Raw genomic sequence first — 24,602 nt, 5'->3', positions numbered from 1 at the left:
CTACTTTTGTACCTTATTTTGAAAATAACCTTCCCGAACTGGTTGATCCTACCTTTCATAACGCGGAAATGTTTTCCCAAGAGGTTTGGCATTCCGGCACACGATTGGCTGGCCTTCGCCCACTGAAGGCCACCTACTTCCGGTCGTGTGACGTGCCGACATTGTAGCCAAGAAAACGTGGATATGGCGCCCTCGAGCGGCCACAGTCATAACCGCCAGTTGTCGCTTCAGTCATGGTACCCGCCTCCCCATGCAACACGTTAAGTATTTTTAGACAACACTTGTGCTTTTTAGGGTCACTGGTTAGCCGAGTTTGAGTGAAGACACACTCGCTCACCAGACAAACAATCACAAGGCACATCTTGGCAGATAACCAGGGAGAACAAAACCTTACAACTGAGTTAGACTTGCTAACCACGACTCCACGCACAACATATAATCAAAATAAACATGCACTACTGTAGTGATGAGTCACATTAACATGTTGGAGAGAGGCTAAACATTTACAATATAAGTAAGGACCATGGTCTCAGTCGTTAGTGCAGTTTAGAGGCACAATTTGTCAACTAATTGCCTCACACTTTCGGGGGAAGATTTCACAAGATCCTTCACTTCCGAGCAGCTCTCAACGACCAAGAGCTCCAGTGTCTGTGTGTGTGCGTGTGTGTGTGTGTGAAAGAGGGGGGTCGTGGACTAGTGAGCGTCCATGACACCCACCAGGAGGAAACATCAAGATGATGGCCTTTTTAGCCCAGTAAGGAGAAGGTAAAGGCCTGTACACGGCGACAGCACAGTGTAACTATTTTCTGACTAATTACGTATTTCTTTTGTGTGGCAGGTCGTTATTGTCCACTTGAGCGACCGTTACGAGAGATTAGTAGCTTCTTCCCACGGGCGTCGCAGAGGAGCCAGTCCTATGGCAAATTAAACGTTGATGCGGCCTCATTCAGGCTGATTTTATTTTGACATAAATCAGGATGTGCGGCCACAGGAGTTTTTATTGATGTTATCTTGACCTGGATCTAACGACGCATTATTGACAGTTCATCTTGTCGGTGCGGTCATTCTGGGTGATGGAGTACAAATCTCTTTGTTGTGTGTGAAGGCACGTCAGTTAAGGTCACGGCCGTGCACGTTACGCACGCCTCACCAGACTTGAAGAGCTTCCCAGGACAATGGAAGCGCCACTTGAGATGCGAAAGCGACTGAAAACATCCTGGACTGTCAAGTCCGATGGTGTTGATGCATCGTCATTTATTGCCTTGCTATTTGGACAAAAATGCTTTAAGAAGTGCAAATCCGCATTTTTTCGAATGGCAACGTTGCTCTTTTTGTAGAGAACACACAAGCAAACAAAGCACAACAAGTTATATCCACCGTGTTCCAAATTTGAGTGAAATACTGCTGTCATCGCCCCGGACGACTCGGGGAACAAAAAAACGCCCTCGCTTCAGAATTTGGAACACCGTGCAAAAAAGCAAGCCTGGGCATAGACAAACGACATTTGATCATATCTCCTTTGAGTTCTTTCATGACCATCTTCAGTGGCAAACTGCAAGGTTTAAAAATGAGAAAAAGAGGGAAAATGAACCAACATAAAAAAGGGGGAAAAAAGTGTGTCGAGTTATTGTTAAAAAAATAGATTTGGGAGAAAAAAAAAAAATATATATATATATATATCCAAGATACTTTTGTACAAAAGAGATCCAGTGGTATGCAAAAACAAACTGTCACAAGCATCACATAAAATACTTACATTAAAAAAACAAGTTCAAACCCAATTAAACAGTAATGTAAACACCCGACCTAAGATGACATTTTGGAAGAAATACATGATTAAAAAAAATAATTCAAGTGTGTGTCTTCAAGAGTACCAGTGCATACTATTGCCTACGATAACCCACTGCGCAAATATTTTGGTATTTCATGTATAGAATGTATGTACACCCTTCAAAACGCTGGTTGGTTAAAAACAACCCCATTTGGCTTCAAAATTGGAAAAGTTGGGTTAAATTCCCGGGTCTGTCCAATTGTTAATCGAGCAGTCTGTGTGTGCGTGCGTGTAATAACCAAATCAACCTGAGAGGGTGTGCGATCATTCAGAACCACGACTTGAGCTACACGTGGGCTTCAAAGAGGCCGCCGGCTCGGAGCGCCCGCCGGCTTCGGAGCGGGACGAACCACAGCGCCTTCCAGTGGGTTCCGCACACGTCGGCCAGGGCCCACTTCCACGATCTCCTCAGGCCGTGACTGCGGAGGCAAAAAACCCCCAAAACAAAGCAAGTCAGGGGAAAGACGGAAAAGCAATCGACGGCAGATGAGAAGAACATCCCGCGGCCTTACATTTCACTGGAGAACTGAGTCATCTTCTCGATGGTGGTGGTATCCTGTCACAGAGAGCCAGGTATGAAACGGTACAAGTTCTGCACCGCGCTCAAGTGCTTACCGAAAGGATGCCGACGATCTGCGAATAAAATAAGCCCGACATGCCGCAGAACATGACCACGCCCATGAGCGCCGAAGCCCGCAACAGGGCCAGCTCGTGCCGCGTAGTGAACTTCTCCTGGGTGGCAAACAAAAAAATACACAGTCAAGCGGTGTCATTGGGCAATGTCAGCAAATGGAGTACCTGGTCAAGGTGCGTGAGAGGTTGGAAGTAATAGTACTGGCAGAAGTCCAGCACCAGAGTAAAAGCACTGAGGACTTGTGTGTAGAAGCAGAGCTGCAGGAAGAGCCAGTGGTTGTCTTCCCCCACGCAATTATTGATCCTGGAAAAACAAAGCCCTTTACCATTCCCGCACTGTCAAATAAATTAATAAGTAAACAAAGCATTATACGCTGACAAAAAAAAAGGGAATCACAATAGAATAAGTATAATCATGCTTGCCTTATGAACACAAATATTAGTACTATTATTTGTAGTTCCGCAAGGTTCTATCTTGGGGCTCCTGTCGTTCTCATTGTATTTGTCGCCTCTACTACGAAGGAACGTCAACACAGCCAGGCTTTCGTCGCTTACTCTGGCTCGACAAAGCCTGACCAGAGCTACCGTAAATGGCATCCCGACGGCGGTTTGATAAAAACGTCCAAAGAGCGGGCTACACTTGCTGCTCGTTACCAGGGACAATGGTGGTCCATCCTGCGCACGCAGTGGCCGCAACGACTGCAGTGATGGGTCCTTTTGGGCCTCATTAGGTTGCACTTGTTGCACAGTTCCCAGTGCTCTCGCTCTGAAACACAGGTGGAAAATCGGGCGTCCAACTTCAACCCACATATGCTGTTTACATACCAGAGTGAGGTATATGGGGGTTTGTAGGAAGATGACCAGGATCCGCCGTGGACGCCCTGAACAGGGCTAAAAAGCACAGTGCTGACGCAGCATAATAACCTGAAGAAAATACCCCATCGTTTTTCTCATGACATATCGAAATAGCAAGAATGAGTGACCGTTTCCCTTTGTAGTCCTTACAAATGACGACAGCCCAGGAAATGTGGCCTTCTCTGTAGTGTGGCAGCAGAACCAGCTTGGGAACAAAAATGGAGTTGTAGAGCCAGATCCCAAAGATGGCGCCGACGCATAGCCAGCCGGCGGGGTCGACCACAAAGTGCAGTCCGAGTTTCATGGCTGCTGCACCTCCAGGGAGACAAGGACGAGGTCTAGCAAAAGAGGAGGCGATCAGTGACACTATATACTAACTACACTTAAATGAAGATACTCAAGATTAGTGTAAATGGAAAATGTGGGATTTGTGTTGGTTGACACTATCAAGAATCCCGTTTTTTGTTTGTTTTCCTTTTACTTGTTAACACGTTTTTATTACAGGTTTTAAATAGTAGTAAATACGTTTTGAAATTCGATTTCAGATAAATATGTTCCAGGTATTGTAGTAAATGTTTTGATTTTTTTTTTTTTTTAATACACAGGTTTACACTTAATAAATTCGTTTTTGTGATTTCATTTCAAACACTGCAGATACGACACGAGCTTCACTTGAGAGTGAAAATATAAACATACATACATCACACAGTATAGAACGGGTGCCATTTTTCTTAAACATAATATTTTTTGATAGACACTAGCTAGCACATATCTCGTAACAACCCCATTGAAAAATCTATATATTTATTTTCTTCGACGGTGCCCGCTTAGTAACAGATATTCCAACGTCATTTATAAATATTATTAAAACGTACGTTTTTCCTTATCGTCCGACCCGGCGCAGGTGGATTCGTCAATACTTCCGCGTTCAAGTCTCCATGGGCGGGGCAGGAAGTGTCGGTACAAAATAAAAGCATACTTTTGGTTACTTCAAAAAGAATATTAAGAAAAGCCTTCGTTCATCGAGGTCGGGGAAGAAATGCTTATAAATAAATAGGAGACAATGGATTTTAGGGCCACGCGATCATCATATCATTGTTTTATTACTATCATTGTTAAGTTTTCATCATTTCATCTTTGCACAAAAAAAACGAAAACATACATTTCAGAAGCTGAGGATTCCCCCGACCCTCCCCCAACCCGCCACTACAGTTACAGTTCGCTCAAAAACTTTTTTTGAAAATCAACGTAAATTACAGCAACGTTAAAACAAAGCAAAAATAATGCGAGATAAAATCAAAAAAAAAAAAACCCTGAAAGTGATAATATAACAGCAACAGCCAGAATAATCATTAGAATACGATACCCAGCACCTTAATACAATGATCAAGTGTGAAAGAAAAACTGACTTTAAAAACTCAAAAATAGAAATAAAATAAACAACAGTGTGTCATCATTTTAGAATGAAGTGACCGACCCATGTCTCATTTCGACAACCCCCCCCCACAATGTGTGTGTGTGTGTGTGTGTGTGTGCTGCTTCATCAAGCTGGACGAGCATAAAGAAAGATATTAAAGTTGGGACTTTTGAACATGAAATGTGCTGTGGTTGTAGGGGAGGGGAGGGGGTTAAAAAAAAAATAAAAACGTACAGGCAGGAGTCATCAGCGTCACTAATAAGAAGTCCTCAATCTGGAGGTTTGCTGATGACCTTTTCTGACAAGTGTGTCAAAAAGGTGCACGACACCGAACAAAGGCAGCAATGATATCACCTGACATGACCCCATCGAAAGGAAAACAAGAAAAACCACACACATTTTACAAATCCCAAATCATTAGAACGACACCAAAACCGTATTGTCGAATCCAAAGCACATGAGAGTAATTCGGTGACCGTTCTGACACTTGTGTGTTTCGCCCTCTGGGACCAGTCAAATGACGAGGTTGAGTGTGTAAGGAGGGGAGGGGAGGGGAGGGGGGGGGGGGGGGAGTTAGACAGTCACCCCCCTTTTCCAGTGCACAACTGTGTTGAGGAAAAAATAAAAATAAAATAAGAGAAGTTGAATACACATTTTGTTTCGGGCATTAACTTCAAGTCCAACTGGCCTGATCTGACCTGACACAAATCAGAGGTGGGGGTGGAAGGTCTACTTTGAGCAGGCGGTGATGAAGAAGGCAAAACCATTTGTGTATGCGGTGTGTGTGTGTGTGTGTACATATGTGTGTCTCTGCACGCACAAGAGAGCCCTGGCTCAGTCCGCTCATCCGTTTTGCAAGAGAATCGGCAAACTCCAGCAAAATAAGGCTCCGCGTTTCGTCACAAAGTTTCAGCCGATCCTTCAAAGAGAATGTCCCGCCCCAAAGTGATTGAGGGAAAAAACAAAACAAAACAAAAAAACTACAGGATTGTGCTGAGAATAAATAGCAAGAAAGTGGTAAGAGCGCCGAGGTGAGGATTCGACATGCAGTGGAGTGGTGACGGAAAGAAAATGCCTTGGAATCAAAATCTGGAGAAAGAAAGAGAACTATCCCTGCTTCAAACCACTGGTGTTACTCAAAATGGACCCCCACCCCACTCAAGACCTCCATCCATCCATCCACTCATCCATCCATCCATCCACGGGCGTCCCGTCCGCTCACAGTTTGAGCTCGTTGGCGATCTTGGACGCAATGTTCTTGAAGGCGATGGATGTACCCGAGATGCGCTTGAAGCGCACGCCGTTGAGGGAGAGCCGCGGCAGCTTGCACACTTCCATCTCCCACTGGACAAAGTCGTCGCGCGCCGGGTTGCCCGACATGCACAGCAGCATGTAACGCTCGCGCAGCTCGTATGCGCAGCTGTTGGAGTCGAGCACCTTGCGGATCTCGCGCATCATCTCCGTGGGCTCCATGGACGACGTGGTCTTCATGGACCAGGTGAAGCGCAGCGAGCGCGGCTTGGCCGAGTCCTTCTGACCGGCGATGGCGGGAGGCGTGCCCGTGCCGCCTGCAGGGGCGAGAAGACACCCCGTTGAAATGGCACAGTAGACACTCGACGTGTTCCGGGCAAGTCCAATGAAGCGATTCTGATTCGAACATACCAGTGTTCCCGGATCCCGGTGAGGAATTATTCTCGTCATTGTTGGACGAGGAGGAGAGAACGCCGCCGGACGTCTTCTCGGACTTGTCCACGTTGCTGCTCAGCATGGACCTGCGGACGGAGGGGATAGAATTATTCCAAAGATGGAGCCTGAATAATGGAGGAGGAGGAGACGACGAGGACGACGAGGACAATGAATGAAGACGACGACCAAAAAAAAAAAAAAACAATTAAGTACCCCCGTGTGTGTTTGTGTACGCCTCGCACATGACAGTGGCACACAAACACACATTTGGGTACAGGCCAGCCATGATTTTTTTTTTTGGTCCCACACGCAGCCGCCCCATAACCATGCACCTCCACACCATCACGCGCGCTACTAATCTCCCATCCTGATTGGTCCAGCACCGTCACCACCCGATTCAAGCCCCGCTCAAAGATCAGCTACTGCGTTAGGCGGCGCTCGCTCTACTGATTGGCGGCGAGGCAAAGCGGGGGGGGGGCTCGGGTTCTGTAGCTCACCTGCTCCCCTCTTCCCGACCCTCTCCCTCATACGGACTCCTCGGGAGAAATCAACACAAGTTTAGTCGTTTTGGACAGTAAGCGGCGCGCCGCCCCGTCCTGTCCGCCGGCTCAGAAGACGAGTCTGAGAGTCGCCCCACGATTCTTTGCCGGCAGACTCACCAGTGGTGCGAAATGAGCGAGCGATGGGCTTGGGTATTAATAGGCCGCCATTTAAGTTAGCATCACAATATGAAGAACGTAACACACGCAAGGACAAGAAAACAGTATGGCAGACAGTTGTTGCTTGTCAAAAGAAAGATGCTTTCGACAAAAAACGAGGTCTGGGGAATATCTTGTGCTCCATTTTACATGCGCACTGCGAAATGGAGGAACAAACAATCAATGATAACGAGGTGCCTTGAGAAACAGGCGATTTTCAGATTTTTCCTTTCTTTCTTTCATTCATTTTTTGACTTGTGCCGCTGCCAATGTGGCGTAAAATCTTTTTGAACGTATTTACGTATTTGGAGCTAAACGCTATCGATTAGCTATCCGTCGACTACGCTTTTACTAAATGAGGAATTTCTTTAGCCATGTTAGTACATGTTCTGACCATCGGGTGGCACAATGCTCCAGCTACGTAACAAAAGTGTTCTCGATAACGCCCCCCTTCCCCCAATAACATGACTTACATCATGCAAATATACACCATGTGTGTGCGGACAGCATTAAGGTCCAGCCAGAGAAAGGTCAAAGCCATCCAATGCTGTTGCTGCCCTTTTGAAAGAAAGGCAGTGAGAGGAAAAGAGCGACAGCGTGCAGGCTCCGGAAAAATAAAAGGCCCATCCCTTCGGGGTCCGCTCCTCCTCTCCACCTCCATCCAGTCTCCCCCCCAAGTGGGTACGAATCAAAATCAACGAATGACACCAGTCGTGAATTGCGGCCTCTGACCAAAGCAAAGAACACAACATACTGCGAAGGTGACAAATCGTTTGGGCTGTTCTCATGTGGAAAGGCTCACACTCTACCTGAAACCTGGAAATGGATTTATTGTGGGGGGGGGGGGGGGGGGGGGGGGGGGGGGGGAAGGGGGGCGGGACCGGGACTGGGGGGGGGTGCAGGGGCGAAGAGAAAGAGGGCTGAGGTGTTATTGTGTTGTGTGATGGTGGTGACAGCGAGCAGGCGAGTGAGTGAGTGAGTGAGTGAGTGAGTGAGTGAGTGAGTGAGTGAGTGAGTGAGTGAGTGAGTTAGGTGCGTGGGCGGGCGGGTAAGGAGGGACATTAGTGGCGTGAAGAAACAAAAAATATAAAAGGGCCAAACACAGCTTAACTCAAAACCAAAAGGCTGATAATAAAAAAATTAAAAAAAAGGAGGGGGCAGGAGTGACCACAGGAAATCAATAAATAGGAGAAAAGATAAGGCTCAAGGCACAGGTGAAGATTTCAACAGAGCTGCACAAAACACCAAAAGGGGAAGAAATACTGATATGTCAAATAAATATGGAGAGGAGGAAAATACGATATATCAAGGCTGGATAGTGTACGTTGGGGATGTTGGCCTACCTTCTTGGAAACCTGAACGAGAGATTTCTACAAAAACAAAAACAAAAGGGATAAGAAAGAAAGAAAGAAAGAAAGAAAGAGAAAGAAACGTGGGTATGAACGTGTGTCGTAATGTCGCGCTGCCTTCTCAAGGAAAAAAAAAAAAAAAAAAAAAAAGCATAGGGAAGACATTTGGAAGACCGAAATCATCGGCGGCTCGCGGGGGGGCTTTCATCAAAACGCATGTCGAGACATTATCGGACGCGCGAGAGGACAAGATTCTCGAGTGCTGACCCTAAAAACAAAAAGGCACAAAGGACACCCATCGACAAACACACATTTTCCAAAACAACAAGCATGCAAAACAGACATGTGTGTAAACACGCGATGCTCTGCCGCCTGCCGTATTTGCCACCGTCTCGAGCGCAAACGTCCCGAATTGGGCAATTTTACCCCCCCCAGAGGAATGCGATCGTGTTAAAGCTAAACTCAACTTTCTTGACAAGTTGTCACGCGTGTCCACGCTGGGCGCTATTAATAGTTGCAGGCAGAGTGAGCTGCGGCGTAACCATGGATACCGTCGCCACGGCGTTACACCGGCTCCGAGCGCCTGTGCCGCCGCCCCCGCGTCGGATGGTTCCTTTGCCACGGCGCTCAAGGACTTCCTTTTGATTTGAGCCTGCGCTTAACAACAAGGTGGCTTTTTCAGCTCGCGTCGGTCACACTAAGAATCTTGACGCGAGGGATGAATTTCTAAATTAGAGTATTTTGTTGATTGATAGTAAACAAACGGTAAGTCATTTATGTGATCTAAAGTCCTGTAAGATGGAAATATACGAAATGTGTTCTTTGATGAATGAGAGCCAATATTAGCGCCGATAAACCGTTTTACCACCAGGGGCGGAGCTAGAACCTTCTCATTGAGGTGACAACGACTGACAGTTGAGGTTTTCGTGAACTAAAACGCCCAACACACGCCGAATCGAGCAGGAACCAATCAAGGTAAAAATTTGAATTGTCACAGGCAGCCATAGTTTGCGCCACGGAATCGTGTTAATCAGAATCTTTCGTTATATGTGAGTGGGGAGTTTTAAAATGTACGAAAAAAAAATAAACATCATAATAAGTTATTAATAATTGTAAGTAAAATCAAAAGGGTCATATTTGTTTCGTTTTCTCTCGCTCTAAAATTGCTTCATTTCAATCTACACATTTTCTTAGTCATTGACCAAATTCGGAACGGAAATACAAAATTTGACATTTCATAATGAATTGGAGCGGAATAAGTCCATTAAAAATAAAGTCAACTTTTGATACGGCGTTGAAAATCCCACCTCGCTCGCCTGTCGCACGGCTTCCTTAACGGGTGGCAACGCGAGGCCTCGTAATTAGCCGCGATCCGATCTGAAGCGTGCGCCACGAGTCAAGAGTGGAAGTGCCTGGACGCAAAGCCGCGACGACTCCTCGCTGGTCAAATTATAGAGGAGATCCCGCCGCTCGGGCGGCTCTCCCTTCCAACGTTTTGACGGGCACGGATGACATTGGCGTACGGTAGGTGGTTCCTCGGAGGAAATGAGCACATGAACTGACATGTAACGTCAACCTAGTTATTTTCTGCTCGGTCTGAAACCTCAAAGGGCCCAAAAAAGGCTCAAGCCGTACGCGGCTGCTATCGCAGCGAAGTTTATTTCTGTCACGCTCGTCCGCACAAGGAGAACTCTGAGCTCCTGTCATCAACTGCCACGTCCGCCGCTCTTCAGCGGCCTCGTGTCCTACGGGCCTTACGCCCTTTCTCGAGCGCTCGCTTCGGCGCCACTCACCTGCGCACAAACTTTGAGGTGAACTTGCTGAAAATGCCGGTGGCGCCGTGCGTCCTGCGGGCCTGGCTGTTGCCGTGCGATAGCGACGGCGAGGCGGGCCCGCCGGGGTAGGCCGAGCCCTGCTGGTCCCGGGCCCCCCGCTGCTGGCCGGCGTGGAACGTGCTGCGGATGCCCACCCCCCGGGAGAAGTTGGTGCGGTCCGTCACTGCGGCGCTGCTGATGTTGTGCGCCGACGGGGAGGCGCCGGGCGCCCGTTGAGGTGGGCCGCTGCGGGACAAAGCGGAGAGAGGAGTGGGTGAATCACGCCAGGAAGGCCCAGACAGCCCGAGAAACAAGAACCGTACCATTGCTATTGTGACATGAGAAATGGTATAGAAGGTGTTTTTTTTTAAATTGCATGGATACAAAAACAGCAATCTTCGGGATTGTCAAATTGCAGTCTCTATGGAAATGAATGAGGAAACCTAGCACAGCACTGGCAGAATTCAACTGTTTGCCAATGACAGGAATAGCACTTCCACCTTGGCCACCTGGGGGCAGTATACAACAATATGCTAGTTTAGACGCCTCAACTCCTCTTAGCTCATCTGTACGCCGCTGATATATCATGAGTAGACCAACCACGGCAAACCTGGCTCTCTCAAGGAGCAGAACCAGTGCTCCCAACCGGTTCCGAACAAGCCAAGCTTATTGCGGCGGGTCGCACGCAACGTACACGCAACGTAATGAGCTGACATAAGGCCGGCGAGCGCTGTAGAGGGCCACCTTGACATTTGCTCCGCGTGTTGCTGTTACTAAAACTGTCACCGGCACAATATTGAATATTGCGGCAATATCAAGGTGGCCTACAATTACAGCAGCAAAGGTTAGTATACTTTGGACAATGTGAGATGGGGCAGGAAGGGGGGCAATCAAAGGTGAAGCATTTTGTCTCGTGGTGAAGCATTTTGTCTCGTGTGTCCAGGCTTTCTCCTCGGCAATTCTAGATTCAGCACCCACAATGGCTGAGTTCTGCTATTGACCTATAAAACACATCTGCACGACTTGATTTGCCCTTTTTTAGACTTCCCAAAACTACGGAAAACGTAAATTGCTTTCAAAGTGAACGAAAAACAAAATCAGCCAAAACTCTGCGCCGGCTGCGCCTGTGTGTGCGTGCGCGTTTTTGGATGAGAGACTTGCCTGGGTCGCGGTGCATGCAGGTCAGTGGGGTATGGATGATTGGAGGAGGACAAGGACTTGCGGTGGTGAGGACGTGAGGATGAGGAGGAGAGGACGGCGGCGGCTGAGGCAGTGGAGGCACGGGAACCCGGAGTGTTTAGGCTGGGAGGGACAAGGTGAGGACAAGACACACACACACAGGCGGTTGTATGTGGGTGGGCAGGGCAGGGAGGTGGAGCATGGTTAGAGGCGGCACAAATTCAAACACACTAAATGAGGGAGGGAGGGAGGGAGGAAGCATATCGCAATTTATTTCCTGGCACAATGTACCAAGAATGGCAGGCAAATATTCTTTACCCTCTACAGAAAGCGTTCACGAGCTCTTGAGCATTCAAAGTTGATCGAAGACTTTTGAAACAATTATCATTTTCATTATAAACGAACGAGTGTAATAGTTTACACCGCTGTAACCGTTATGAAACGTTTTTAATCATTGATTATATCATCTTTAAGTGCATTGTCCTTAAACGTGAATAGTTGCTGCTGCTGAGTGACATTTCAGTGCTTTCAAATATTTAAAATGGAAATATCCAAATATTTTTATTGACGACGCGTAATTAGAATATCAATCGCTCTTAAACTTTGCTAAAAATCTGCCTTTTAACTGGTCGCCTTCAAAATAAAAAGTGCGCTCGGGCTGCAGCGTGGCGGCCTTTTCACTTAGCCTACTAAGAGGGACCACGCACCGACCGCCACGCCGCAGGGTGAGCCGTCGTTGGCAAGAAAGGGAGGAATAAAGGAAAAGGGGCAGAAAGCAAACCAACAAAATATTGGGGGAGTAAGTGAGGAATGACATAACTGTAAAGCCAAAAGCAGTGGATGAATAAATCAAGTGATTCAACTGAGCCACTTGTTTTGTTTTGGCAATAGCGGGCAGTCCGTTCAAGACTGATGATGAGCGGAGCACGTCATGGAGCAGCAAATTGCGGCTTTTTTGTTGAATGCTTGTGAAAATGATGACCATTTGTGAGCTTGCTGCTCGAATGATGCTACGGGCAAAAGCGGCTCGCGTCGATGAGTGGCTAAGTCAATCCCGCCCGCCGCTGCAACCGGACGGCCGAGCCGCTGAGGTCACTACTGGAGCGTTGGCCGAAATGCTTCGGAAAGCCTGGGCTGATGTGCTGGGCTAAACTCGCTCACAAGAAAAGCAAAAAGTGTTGTTCATGTGTACCTGTCCTTGCCGTTCTGGACGCCCTGGCCCAGCGTGGCTCTCTCGGACAGAGGAGAATTCCGACTGCGACCCGTGCCAGTCGACAGGATGCTATTCTGAAAACATTCATGGGAGGAATTACTAATCGGTGTAGATAAATAATCCGGAATTATTTGTCATTCGGGGGAGGGCGGACGGAACATCTACGACAAAGGTCGCCAATGTCTTGCTTTCATCGCACGGCCATTAACCAGGTTAATTACTGACTTCCGTTTTGATCTTTGGAACGGATCATCTGATAACATACAGCCAGGGCCACCTTTGCCAAATTTCCCCTTTCAATATCAGGTTGGCTACACGTAAACGTTTTGGCCTTGGTCCTACGCTAACGTTAAGGCGTAATGGACCTCGTGTACTTGGCTGCTCTTTCAGCTCGGGTGAAACGTTGATTTGCCAACACGCGCACGTCACTTCTTAAACAAGTCAAATCCAAATCGCATTTGATGAATTGCTTAGCTGCGCCATAAAGCAGAGGGAGCTATACATTTGCCAATGCGGCGGTGAAAATACACTGGAGCTCACGGTGGAGGGCGTGGCGCTCTTCTTGCGGTCCGAGGGAACCAGCGGGCTGGCCGGCACCTTGTTGGTGGAGCTGCCGGATGAGCTTTTCCTGCCTGAATCCTCTCCGGCGGTCCGGTTGTCTGCTTGCCCCCCTCTCTTGGAGTACGATGAGCCTGGAGAGGAGATATTGCGCTCAACGTCTCGGCGGAACAAAACGCGTCCGTCCCGCCGGTGGGGAACGCCACGTTTGGAACGCGAGGCGGGCTCACCCTGGTCAGTAGCTCTGCGGTTTTGAGGCTTCTGGTTGGACGATACGCTGCGCTGTACCTGAGAAAAATGGGAATGGCAATGAGGCGGCTTGCACGCTGACGTGCAGGTGAGTGTTTGTGGGAAGGCTGACGACGCCGCCGCCGTGGCCCATCGTCATCATCATCTATGGCGGCGGCGGCGGCGGCTGACGGGCCACAATTCAGCGGCTATTGGTTAGTCATGGCTCCCATTGTACCTTGTGTGGCGGGGAGGGGGCATTTATGTTGCTTACATCACTTCCGGGCCGGGGCTTGATACCGCCCTCATCCAGCTGAGAAGCCAAGGACAGAAAACAAATGTACACAATGCTGACAACATGCTCGTGTCGCAAAAATAAATATAATAAATAAAAGACGAGCATTTAATACCATCTAATAATAAATTGGTCAATCAACATGTAAAGAAATAAATGGGCAAATAAATAAATCAACACCTCGGAGTTCCTATAATCCAATAGCAGGTAGGTAGCCATCACGTCGTTGTACTTCTGATTCACCACCGAGTCCTGGATCTCCTCCTGAGAGAAGCCCATCTGCAGCATAATGTCTTGGCACGCACAGCACATTTCAACGTTAGACTTGTGATGGATCGCCGTGGCGTTTGGAGCTTGTCAAGTGCGCGCGCACCTGTCCTCCTGGGGTCCTTGTAATCTGGTTGGGGTTCGATGTAGGGTTTGAGTTCCTCCTCCTCGTGTCCCACATTCATCCATCGGTCCCTCATGATCTGCTGCTGGGAGAAACATGGCACCCAAAAAAAAACCAATCAATCAAACAAACAAACGCATGAGCAAGCCACGTGGCGTCGTGACGTCAACGAGGCCGGCTGCTTTCGCGTACCTCAAGGCTGCCTCTTTTGGAGGGGTTGAGAATGAGGAACTTTTTCAGCAAGTTCTCGCAGTCGGTGGACATGTAGAAGGGAATCCTGTATTTACCGCGCAGAACTCGCTCTCTCAGTTCCTGTTGGAGAAGGAGGGGCAACGTCACTCACGTACAGTAGGTCCTTTTGTAGGCAACCTTTTCATTTTTTTCAAGTGCTCTATAAATAAAATGGAGTAAATATTCTCTACTGTGTTTAATTTGGTTTTCCTGTTTACATTTGACAAGACAGCGCTACTTTCCTTCTTAAAAACACAACTGTCCTTTTAACCAGCCCGACTGGGCTAAATCAAAGCGAGTAATGTCGGTCGGTTGGCGAGGCAGCGAAACGGCAAACTTGCTAAAGCTAGCTACTTCACAGGAACGTTAATACCGACATCACACTCGGTATCAGATCGCCCACCCAAAATGTGTCTGCGCTCCCAGGATGAGTCACGCGGGGTCGGCGTTAAGAAAAGCGCGATGCGTCCTCTCGCACCGATACCATTCTTAACAGATAGTCCTTGCTCAAACCGGTGCGAGCCGGAAAGACAAATGCTACAGCCTCCCACGCTAAACACTGCGCGGCTTATATAAGACGCGGATCCACACGCATTCGGAGGAGCGGTCTGCCGCGCCTCACCTTGAGATTCTGCCCGTCAAAAGGCAGGGAGCCGCTGACCAGCGTGTAGAGGATGACCCCCAGGCTCCATACGTCCACCTCGGGCCCGTCGTACTTCTTGCCCTGGAACAGCTCCGGCGCGGCGTACGGCGGGGAGCCGCAGAAGGTGTCCAGCTTGTTCCCCAGTGTGAACTCGTTGCTAAAGCCAAAGTCGGCAATCTTGATGTTCATGTCGGCGTCCAGGAGCAGGTTCTCTGCCTGCGGGCGGACAACAGGAACCCATTCAAATGGGAGTCGGGGGATGGATTCAATCATGTGGCTTGAGTGCGTCAGAAATATTGTGTGTTGTCACCTTGAGGTCTCTGTGTACGATACACTTCTGATGGCAATACTGCACTGCTGACACAATCTGGGGACAGAGAGCAGAAGGAGATTACACAAGAAAAAACACAATTAGGAGGCGACTGTAAAATTACATTTTAGGTGGTGGTGGTGGGGGGGGGGGGCGCTTGTGTTTTTTTTTTTTTTTTTTTTCTTTTTAAATCGCCGACCCCCCCACCTGCATGATGGAGAGAGCGTGACCTCGCTCTTAGGACAGGGGCAAGCCGAGACACGCGACATTGTGATCTTCAATCGAATATCGTTATTTAGCGAGGCTCACTCACGTGCACGTTTGGACACGAGGTAGCGCTTTTTTCTTTTTTAATGCAAATCTTTTTTTTTTTTTTTAAACTTCAAAAGATCTAAAGTTGCTTTCAATGCTGCTTTATCTATAAGCGATTCAAATGGGCAACATTAAGTACCTCGCGTTAAGCCCGAGCGATGCGCAGGGACGTTCCTACCTGTCGGAATTTGGCACGGGCTTCTTTCTCCTTCATCCTGCCGTGGGCCACCAAGTAATCAAACACCTCTCCTGCAAGACGACCAAACAATGAGAGCTCCGACCTGTACCCGTCATGTGACCAAAAGGCTTCAGATATGACCCGCTCACCTCCACTGGCGTACTCCATGACCAAGTACAAAGTCTTTTCAGTCTCGATCACCTCAAAGAGCTTAACTGGAGGCGGAGGAGATGTGAAACGGAGCGTGAGTGCCCTTCGTTTGCAGCTTTTTGATGTGTTTTTTTTTGTCCCTTTAGACTCACCTATGTTGGGGTGGTTCAACATCTTCATGATCCTCACCTCCCGGAAGAGCTGGCAAACAAACGCACGCGCACACAGCTGGGTCAAACGACGCCCCTGACTAAATAAGCAACCATTTTGGAATTTGCATGTGCCCGCCATTAGAAAGTCCGCGTGTCCATGGATACGCTACACGTGGTCGGCAGGCCCTTCATTAGGGCTCAACCATTCTAAAAATAATCAAAAGGCTATTTGTTTTTCCTCAGTCGTGCGATCGCGGCGACTTTTTCCAAGGTCTTACAAGCGGAAGCAAAGAAATCTGTATTGCGATAAACCGAATGGGGATGGGTTGTTGAACGAGTGGCAGTTATGTGGCAACGCGGCAGTGGTTCTGCATTTGGATTTGGCTTGACGCGTGCCTCGTGCGTGCGTGCGTGCGTGCGTGCGAGCGAGTGGACAGACCCCACCCAGTCACGATCAAAGGAAGTAATTGCATCTTATTTCCTGTCATTAAAACTCATTGAAAACTGGGCTGCTTCACAGAAGCACAGTAAGGAAGAGCGCGAGTGAGCGACTGAGTATTTTTCTTCTTCAACAATACAAAGCCGCCCGTGTGTGTGTGTGTGTGTGTGTGTGTGTGTGTGTGTGTGCGCGTGGCCCACCTTTTGCAAACTGGAGGAGTTCAGTTGAGTCTTATCAATGATTTTAACAGCCACCTGAGAGGGCAAAAAGACAACAACATGAATTGTGGCACGTTGTCAAGTGACACTTTATTGGCGATCGCACGACGGCAGCAGACGTCGGTTGCCTAACGGGGGCGGAATTCAGACGCATCGCCAGCACGGTACCGAACCAGAGCGGGAGCGACAAAACTGAAGCAAAAATAGAGAGTCAAGATTGGAGGGGGGGGAGATTGTTTGGCGAGAACAAAGACTCGACGACAATGGAGTGCTTTCTTTCTCGCGGTTCTCCTTTGAGTCCTCCGACTCGCCCTTGTTTTTCCACTTGGCGTGTGCGCCGGGGAGTCACATGGAGCGTTATCCGAGTGTCAGGCAGGGACCTGTCACACATTGACAGAGCCCGCCCACGTTCCACGTGTTGACTCGGGCCAAAGAAGGAAGACAAAAGCGAGCTCATTTTTTTGGAAGCGCTTCCATGGTCTGCGAGATCCACATGACCTTTGTCCTTAAGGAGAACTGTAGCAGCACAAGGTGTCACAGTGGCCTGCCGACACAACATTGCTCAATTTTTGGCAGATAAGAAAATTGCACATTTTTGGTTTATTTTTCCTCTGCTGTTAAAGGGGCGGTCGATTCCAAAATGCGCTTTCCAATATGTTGTCGCGTGCGGTCTAAGCGTGACGGGCGTTCTCATTAGGCGCCGCGACGTCACGTTCAGTCGTCAAAAAAGTGGTAGGAGCCCTGATGAGGATTTTGCTTATTAATTAAATATCAGTATACCCAAACTTTATTTTGCCAAATATCATTCTTGGAAAAGCCACACGGGTCCGAGCCGACTGCTCACAAGGAACGAGTCGACTTTCAGTTCGCGACGTGTACCTCCTTTCCGGTGAGGACGTGGCGGGCCAGTTTGACTTTGGCGAAGTTGCCCTTGCCGATGGTTTTCAGCAAACGGTAGTTGCCGATGTGCGGCTGCTCGTCCGACGTGGTGGTGGCGACGGAGTTCCGACATCGCGACATGCTGGAGCGACCGGACGACGACTTGGTGTCCTGTCGAGTCGGGAGAAATCAGACAAGAAGAAATCAGACCATTTTGGCAAAAACACTTCCTGTGTGCCAACACCGAGCCGAATTAAACGAGCGAGCAGGAAATGGCGCGGATCAGCCGCAGGCCGCAAGCGAGACGTGTCGGGAAAAGCGAGCGTGATGATGACTTTGTTGTGTTGGCCCGCTTCAATTTGAACGCGAGCGCTTCGACTCGATCGGGTTTAATCCGAGCGGAGATCCTTACGTGTGGGGGCGGAGCAAAATACTTTTATCTTTGCAAGGCCAAGGAGTGACAGACAGACAATGTCATCGTGAACACAAAGGCTACGTTCACATTAGAGATCTATTCAGATTTTTATTTTGGCCACATAAGACCTGTATCTAATTATTTTTGAACGTTTTATTTCCGATTTTTTCGATGGAAGACAGACTGCCTGCCTGCCACCGTGTTGTATCTAAACATGAAAGAAATGCAGACAGAAGATACGATTCAAGAACGGTTCCGTTTCAATTTGATTCGGTTCGAGTCCGTTCGGTTCGCTGCGGCTTAGTTCGAGAAGGTATGACGACAAAGAGCTTCTCGTTGTCATCTTACGATATGAATTCACTTGTCAGTAGCATAAACGTGGTCTTTATTACCTTCGCCTTTGTCAACTAATTTTTTTCTCGATACGCTGAGTGAGATATGCTACGAGTGGAAGGATTTGATTCGTTTCGCTTTGATTCAATGCTAACACGGCCGGGTCATTCGGTTTTGTCCTTCTGTAACCGTTGGCGAGTGTGCTCATTTTGTACTTTTGAACCGTTCAACGGAAGGCTGCGCAGCTCTTGACGGAACGGAATAACACGAGAGTGGGCAGCGAGGCGGCGGGCACGGGTGATCTCCGTGCTCCATTTGCTCCAGCGAAATCACAATAGCTGCAGGAAGAGAGAGAGAGCGAGAGCGCGAGAGACAGAGAGAGAGAGAGAGAGAGAGAGAGCGAGAGACAGAGAGAGAGAGAGAGAGAGAGAGAGAGAGAGAGAGAGAGAGAGAGAGAGAGAGAGAGAGAGACGGCGATGACACGTGAACGTGAGGCACGCGCATTGGCGCCGCAGCTCAAAAGAAATTCTTCATCCATTGAAGCCGCGCGCAATACTCCCTCGGCCTTAATACGTCGGCAGGCGGCCGGGCTGTCAGGTGCTCGCTAACCCAGATCAGACTTGTTGAAGCCATTCACAAAATTTCAACATGAAATTGGGTCATGCGAGGAAACAACGGGAGACATTGTGGTGCTTTTGCAGGGCACAATTCGTTTTGCGCTGAATGAGGCCGCCAGAGCGCAGCAAGGACTACTTTCCTCAGCGCTTAACGTGGTATTTGATGGCGGCCAGGTCTATTTCGGTGTACTGATTCTGCCTTCATTTTTGGGCAGCTGCAGGATAAGCCCCAACCCCCCCACGCACACACTCACTCGCTCATAAACTTTGTGACGTGAGCTTTTTTTGGGCTACACATGAAGTGTGACTTCACAGAGCTGTAATTGCCATAAGGTGGCTAATTTTTTTGCTAAACAGGATCAATCAAAGTGTCCGAATCGAAAAGTGGCCCATCATCCTGCCTGCGGAATTTGTCTCTCTCTGAGTTCCAAACTAACGCCGTTCTCATTTTTTCCCCAACGTTATGAAAAGCATAACATTTCTTTGTGTTTCATCAAAATGTTCCTTTCCAAAACCAAGCAATCGGCAGGCTACCTGGAAAATGCCCATTTCCAAAAGGTAAGCGAGCGTGACTTGTCAAGTCATGATGTTCACGTCCGGGTCAAGTTGAGCCGAGTCCAAGTCAGCCAGAATCTTTTGTCATTTTCAGCAAGGCTACTTCCTCGTCCTTGGAGGTGAGCAAAACGTGGACTACTACGGATAACTTCCTCATCGCCCTCGCCAGTGTTGACGCTTTGTCTGCACATGCAAGTGTTTGCTTTTCTCACTCCCTGAATGTAAACAACGGCAAATGCAACAACGACAAAAAAAAAAAAAAAACAAATCGGCGCATTGCCAGCTGCAATTGGCGTCGGTTTGGTGCGAGTGGGCTGTTGAACCGGGCTGCCCCAAGCAACATGTGAGTTGCGGCGCGGCACAGCACGCTGCAGCAAGACGCTGGAAACGATACGCTCGGCCTACGGGACTGCGCCGACCAATCGCGCTCGGCGAATCTGGCTTGGGCAGAGTGACTGAATTCAAGCCAGGAAGCACAGAGGAGTCGGTCAAAAAAGGTGATTCTGACTGGTCAGAATCAAAAAGTGAGATTGGGAGCAGAGGAAAATAATTCCGCCATTGACAAAATGTGTCAATCTCCGCTTTTACTATTTTATTCACTCTATATTTTTAAGGGGGGGAAAAAAAAAAGACTGAAATGACCAAAATCATTACTATAGTAACGTTACCACAATTCATGTCATGTGCTTTTCATTGTGTCGCGCTGATGTCCGTGTTGCTTGAGGATCAGAACAAATAGCCAGCTAAATAACTCAAATTTCATCAGAATTAAAACGTGCCAATACAGAGAACGACATCAGCGACGCTTGAAATGGCACGAGGCGGCGTTGCGTCGCAATCGGTGCCACATTTCCCTGCCTGGTTCACCTGACTCTTTTTGCCGGCCAATCATGTGCACAAAATCAACATTGAGCCACTTCAACTTTTTTCCCATGGCAACGGTGAAGGCACAATAGCGTGGCGGCGGAGGGAAGTCCGCGCTTGTCTAAAGGCAGGTCGGCGGCGCGCGGCCGCACCTTCCAGCTTCGTTCTGCTCAACTGGAAAGGCTTGTTTTACACTCTCTTTTAGACAATCACACACACACACACGGACGGACGGACGGACGGACGGAGCACAAGGCCCACGCCTCGGCGCAGCACCTGTTCACGCGCTGATTATAGGGCCGCTGACACGGCTCGTTCAATTAAAATGTCATTCCAGTCAAGCGAAATACAACCTAAAGGAGGGCTACCGTGCGCCAGGGTGAGAACCCAAAAGTGAATGTGTGCGAGAGGAGGCTTCTCTGTTGCTAGGACCCCATCTAGCGCCATCTCTCTGTCTCTCCCCGCTATTCTGCCTAGCGACAGCTCCTCTAAAAGAGCAAGACCAAATTCACAGATTCATGGGCGGAACGGCGGCGCATTCGCTACGGGCCGTCATGCTCGCGCGATGACTCACTCTCAATGGGCGCAAAGGATTTAAAAAAAAAAAAAAAAAAAAGATGGGGGGGGGGGGGGCCAAAAAAACAATGCAGCTGTGATTTTAACTTTTGCAGCAATCAAAGAAGAGTGGAAGTCAAAGCGGGTCCCGCCGTTGACTGCTCCTCTTCCAAATGGTTGTTCAATTGGAACGAGTGGCTACATAATGACTCGTTCAAAGCCACGGGCTGCCGCGCGGCTACCGCCAAGTCTGACGTCAGGGCAGACCTGTATTTCGAGCTCCGTTGGTCTCTTCAGGGACACGCGGGGGAACATCGTCAAACAGGAAATTCTGTATTACCTCACGCGCCGACACCGAATATTCAACGACTGAGCTCACTTGAACTTGGTTGCCAACGGTGTTGCTAACCAAAATGGCAGCACCAAACGATGTTGTTACGGGTCATAGCACATATGGAAATTGGAATGACATTTCCATTGTTCTGTAGCTACAAAAACTTGTGCTAAACACAGGCATACACATTTGGGCCGTGTCGGTTACGTGTTATATGGGAGCCTTTTTTTTTTTTTTTTTTTTAAGGCCTCATGGCAACTTTTCTTCAATCGTGATGATTTGATTAATTAGTGACCTCTGCAAATACGTCTGGGCTCTGACGTGCTAGCGCCGTTCTTTTCACCGCCAACGAGGACAACGTGATGGCGTCGTGCTTTTGGAGTACGCTGGGATATTTATTTGACAGTGATTCAGTCGATTAAAACCGGGGCTTTCTTTTTAAATTTGAGTTGCTCTAGTCAAATTTTGCTCACTTTTCCGTATAGGTCAACTTCTTCGCCATCTTTTCAAGACAAAATGGTTGACATTTCTTTTGTGAACGGCAATATTTACAATAACCGATGATGCTATTTTGGGGGATGTCGGCGAACGGTAACTGCAAGGGAAAAGGTTAGAATGCGATAGAGGCTCAATGCAAATTTAAAAAACCTGGACATCTGACAAAAGTTAAAAATACATATCTCCATTTATAGAGAGCACTTTTTAGGGTGAGCGCATGCGTCCTTGGGGTATTTTGAGACCTGACGGCTTTCGAAATGTAGTCTTTACCAGATAGTAACACAAACTTTGTGCAGCAACAATACGTAATTGGACAAACGGATGACCAAATACAGGCCCAACAAATGGGTTCATCGTGTAAATCGAGGTTTTACATTTTTGGACTTTAACGTCTTTCGAACATTTACTGTAATTGTGACTTTATGATTGCAGTAAATGGTGCCTTGCGTACAAATTTTGCTTAGTCACACAATATGTGAGGTCCATCTCGTTTGGAAAAAATCAGCCATTAACTTTATGACCTGGGAGTGGAAGGATACGTGTACGCTACGCTGTTGTTCTCACACAGATCATTTTCGGTGAGGGACAGGAAGTGCCGTGCATTCGAGCCACTCGGCTAGTCTGTAAACAAACGCCGAGTGGCTCGGCATCCGGCGATGGACGCCTTGGCTCAAAATATACGTTTGTGCTACTTGAATATAAGTGCAGTCTCAAAAGAACCTTCCTGATGCAGTCAAAGTGATTCAGTTTCAGACGAGAACTTTCATTTTGCAGCATCCTTAGGTTCGAAATCAATTTTACATTTGTTATGTGGTCTGTTTGGGCTCTCGGCCTTTTGAAAACGGGGATCAAAGTTTGTAACTCGGACCCGATTCTCTTTGCATTAAGGGGCTGGATGATAATTGGATTTTCCCTACTGTAAAGAATGTTAACTATTTTGTTATCAATCACAGGAAAAATAAACTTGTATCACAACAATCCGTTTTTACAAAGCGTTGATGTTGCACCTTTCTGTTGCATTTTCCCCAAATTGAAAAAAGCAGTGCCAAGAAGAAATTGCGTGGCTGTATTTGGCGCACTTGAGATAAGTTGACTACATTCATTTTTCGTGATCTTACCTGCCCAGAATTTTCAATGACTTGCACGAGTGGGGTCCTTGTTGACATTTTGGCTTGACTTGAAGTGGCTTGATGATGTTGCTGCAAAAAGGCGCAGAGGCGCGGTGACCCAAAAGCGACTCTTCAGTACATTTAAGCTCGGTGTGGGGACGAAGTAAAAAAAGAGCCCCAGTGCTAGCCCGCTAGCAACACGTCAGATAGCCCGTGAATCAACAAGTTGGATCCCACATCGGCGGCTAGCAGTTAGCTCGCTAGCTCAACCGCACGTCCCATGTTTTGGGGGCACCAAAAATAAACAATGCCACTATGATGAGGTCGTGTTTAATGTTACTCTTCGAAAGAGTCACTGGCGACGAAGCAAAAAAAAAGCTGGCTGATGGGGCTGTTTTCAAAAGAAGGTCCAACTAGGTGGCTAGCATGCTAAAGCCAGTACGCCGCCGAACGAAGAGACGACCAACGGCCGTTGTGTTTCCGTATAAAAAATATTTATCAACGGGTCTTGTGTTTATATCGTTTTGGTTTTCGTAAAATACTTCCGTCAGAGGTGTTCAAGGGGGGGGGGGAAATATGGTTGAAAAAAAAAAAAAAAAAAACTTCCAGGCCAAAGTTATTCCCGGCGAGGTCCCCGTCCCGACCTTGCCAACTCACACGAAACAATCGTCCCCGGTGAGATTTCCAGAGTGGAGTATCCAAAGAAGAAAAACTCCAGCGTGTAAAACGCTAACATGGCCCAGTTGAGGGTTTGGTTTTCGTCTGCTTTCTGTTTTCCCTTCTTTCTTTCTTTTTTTTTAGCCCATCGAGCTAGCCCGACTTTCCTTCAAGGCGGAGCTAACTGGGCTAGTTGGCTGGGCTAGTTGGCTCGCCGCTACGCTAGCGCTTCAGCGGCCACAAGCGGCGGAGGAGGAGGAGGAGGAGGAGGAAGAGGAGGAGGAGGAAGAGGAGGCTGGTACCGCACAAGCGAGCCACCAAAGTCCGAAATCCGCGAAAGCCAGCGGCGTCCTGACGTCTCTGGCTTTCATAAGAAAAATAAGGTCGTTCATCAAAATTGCACTGCACTGCGGTATTGCCGATATATACCCAAGCAAGATCCTCGTACCCGATGACGATGACAATCCACCAGTAGCTTGGCCGCCCGGAGGTTCGGAATCAGGTTGTACGATCCATGATCGATGGGGCAGCGACTTCCAGGGTTTGGGGCTGGGAAAGACGAGCTGCGTCCGAATGCGGTCTAAGCGGTCATACCGGAACAAGCTCGCGGCAACATGGCTGCTTGCACCACCGAGAGACAACCGGGAAGGAAGGGAGGGAGGGAGAGGGAGGGAGGGAGTTCGGCTTTCCTCGGCTCCTTCCGGGAAGCCCATCGGCGACTGTACCCCATTCCTCTATCTCACAACTCCGGTCCTCTCGGGCTGCTTTCCGGCATATTTTAGAAGTTGCCTTCTTCTAATACACCTGCTTCAAAGGCTCAAGATCATTGTTTGCTGATGAGCTCGTCGAGAACCGGGCTTTCAGACCACTGTTTGAGATCGCTCCCTTCTCCAACGCACCTGATTAAAAAAAAATGATCAGATCATCAGCACGCTCTGCTGGATGGTGGCCCTCGAGGACCGGAGTTGGACACTTGAGCTTCACCTTAAATATTGGATAGGCCAGA

At 48.3% G+C, this 24,602-nt stretch overlaps 2 protein-coding genes and 1 long non-coding RNA gene across 15 annotated transcripts; 1 reads left to right on the top strand and 2 right to left on the bottom strand.

Moving 5' to 3' along the window:
- Window positions 1-214: 214 nt before the first annotated feature.
- Window positions 215-1,912, top strand: LOC148403244 (uncharacterized). The gene is made up of 2 exons (XR_015858460.1): window positions 215-765; window positions 839-1,912. It is a non-coding gene; the product is annotated as an uncharacterized LOC148403244 (long non-coding RNA).
- On the bottom strand, window positions 981-4,302 carry zdhhc21 (zDHHC palmitoyltransferase 21). The gene is made up of 8 exons (XM_088374951.1): window positions 4,195-4,302; window positions 3,470-3,657; window positions 3,290-3,388; window positions 3,119-3,230; window positions 2,630-2,768; window positions 2,447-2,563; window positions 2,344-2,387; window positions 981-2,250 (listed from the first exon to the last, which is right to left on the bottom strand). Exons 2-8 carry the CDS (start codon window positions 3,621-3,623, stop codon window positions 2,118-2,120), a joined length of 798 nt encoding a protein of 265 aa, XP_088231077.1. The 5' UTR covers window positions 3,624-3,657; window positions 4,195-4,302; the 3' UTR covers window positions 981-2,117.
- Window positions 4,303-4,403: 101 nt separating this feature from the next.
- Window positions 4,404-24,503, bottom strand: LOC148403242 (serine/threonine-protein kinase MARK2-like). Of its 13 annotated transcripts, none has more exons than XM_088374192.1 (22): window positions 24,045-24,497; window positions 22,949-23,960; window positions 17,660-17,830; window positions 16,763-16,816; window positions 16,124-16,172; window positions 15,971-16,036; window positions 15,822-15,892; window positions 15,332-15,388; window positions 15,001-15,237; window positions 14,340-14,459; window positions 14,130-14,232; window positions 13,937-14,049; window positions 13,700-13,774; window positions 13,464-13,521; window positions 13,216-13,367; window positions 12,655-12,749; window positions 11,445-11,585; window positions 10,263-10,529; window positions 8,464-8,490; window positions 6,920-6,958; window positions 6,399-6,508; window positions 4,404-6,304 (listed from the first exon to the last, which is right to left on the bottom strand). In XM_088374192.1, the coding sequence occupies exons 2-22, from the start codon at window positions 22,994-22,996 to the stop codon at window positions 5,955-5,957; spliced, it is 2,403 nt and encodes an 800-aa protein (XP_088230318.1). In that variant the 5' UTR covers window positions 22,997-23,960; window positions 24,045-24,497; the 3' UTR covers window positions 4,404-5,954. The 13 variants fall into 13 exon arrangements, with proteins under 13 accessions (XP_088230318.1, XP_088230401.1, XP_088230949.1 ...); XM_088374275.1 differs by having other exon boundaries at window positions 22,949-23,956; XM_088374823.1 differs by lacking the exon at window positions 22,949-23,960 and having other exon boundaries at window positions 24,045-24,498.
- Between the last annotated feature and the right edge of the window lie 99 nt (window positions 24,504-24,602).

This window comes from Syngnathus floridae, chromosome 1 (assembly GCF_059516105.1).
Source record: "Syngnathus floridae isolate MCC-2025c chromosome 1, RoL_Sflo_1.0, whole genome shotgun sequence".
NCBI classification, from domain to species: Eukaryota; Metazoa; Chordata; class Actinopteri; order Syngnathiformes; family Syngnathidae; genus Syngnathus; species Syngnathus floridae.
This window is presented reverse-complemented; position numbering and strand designations above follow the sequence as displayed.

What these genes read in the sequence shown, in the direction of transcription:
- zdhhc21 (XM_088374951.1), bottom strand. Translation starts at nt 3,623, where the DNA reads ATGAAACTCGGACTGCACTTTGTGGTCGACCCCGCCGGCTGGCTATGC. An exon ending in CCCCCATATACCTCACTCTG is followed by an intron (nt 3,231 to 3,289) that starts GTATGTAAACAG and finishes CCTGTGTTTCAG; the next exon opens with AGCGAGAGCACTGGGAACTG. An exon ending in AGATCGTCGGCATCCTTTCG is followed by an intron (nt 2,388 to 2,446) that starts GTAAGCACTTGA and finishes TCTCTGTGACAG; the next exon opens with GATACCACCACCATCGAGAA.
- LOC148403242 (XM_088374107.1), bottom strand. Translation starts at nt 22,996, where the DNA reads ATGTCAACAAGGACCCCACTCGTGCAAGTCATTGAAAATTCTGGGCAG. An exon ending in CAAGGACCCCAGGAGGACAG is followed by an intron (nt 14,050 to 14,129) that starts GTGCGCGCGCAC and finishes GTGCGTGCCAAG; the next exon opens with ACATTATGCTGCAGATGGGC. An exon ending in CTGCATGCACCGCGACCCAG is followed by an intron (nt 10,530 to 11,444) that starts GCAAGTCTCTCA and finishes TTTGTCCCGCAG; the next exon opens with CGGCCCACCTCAACGGGCGC.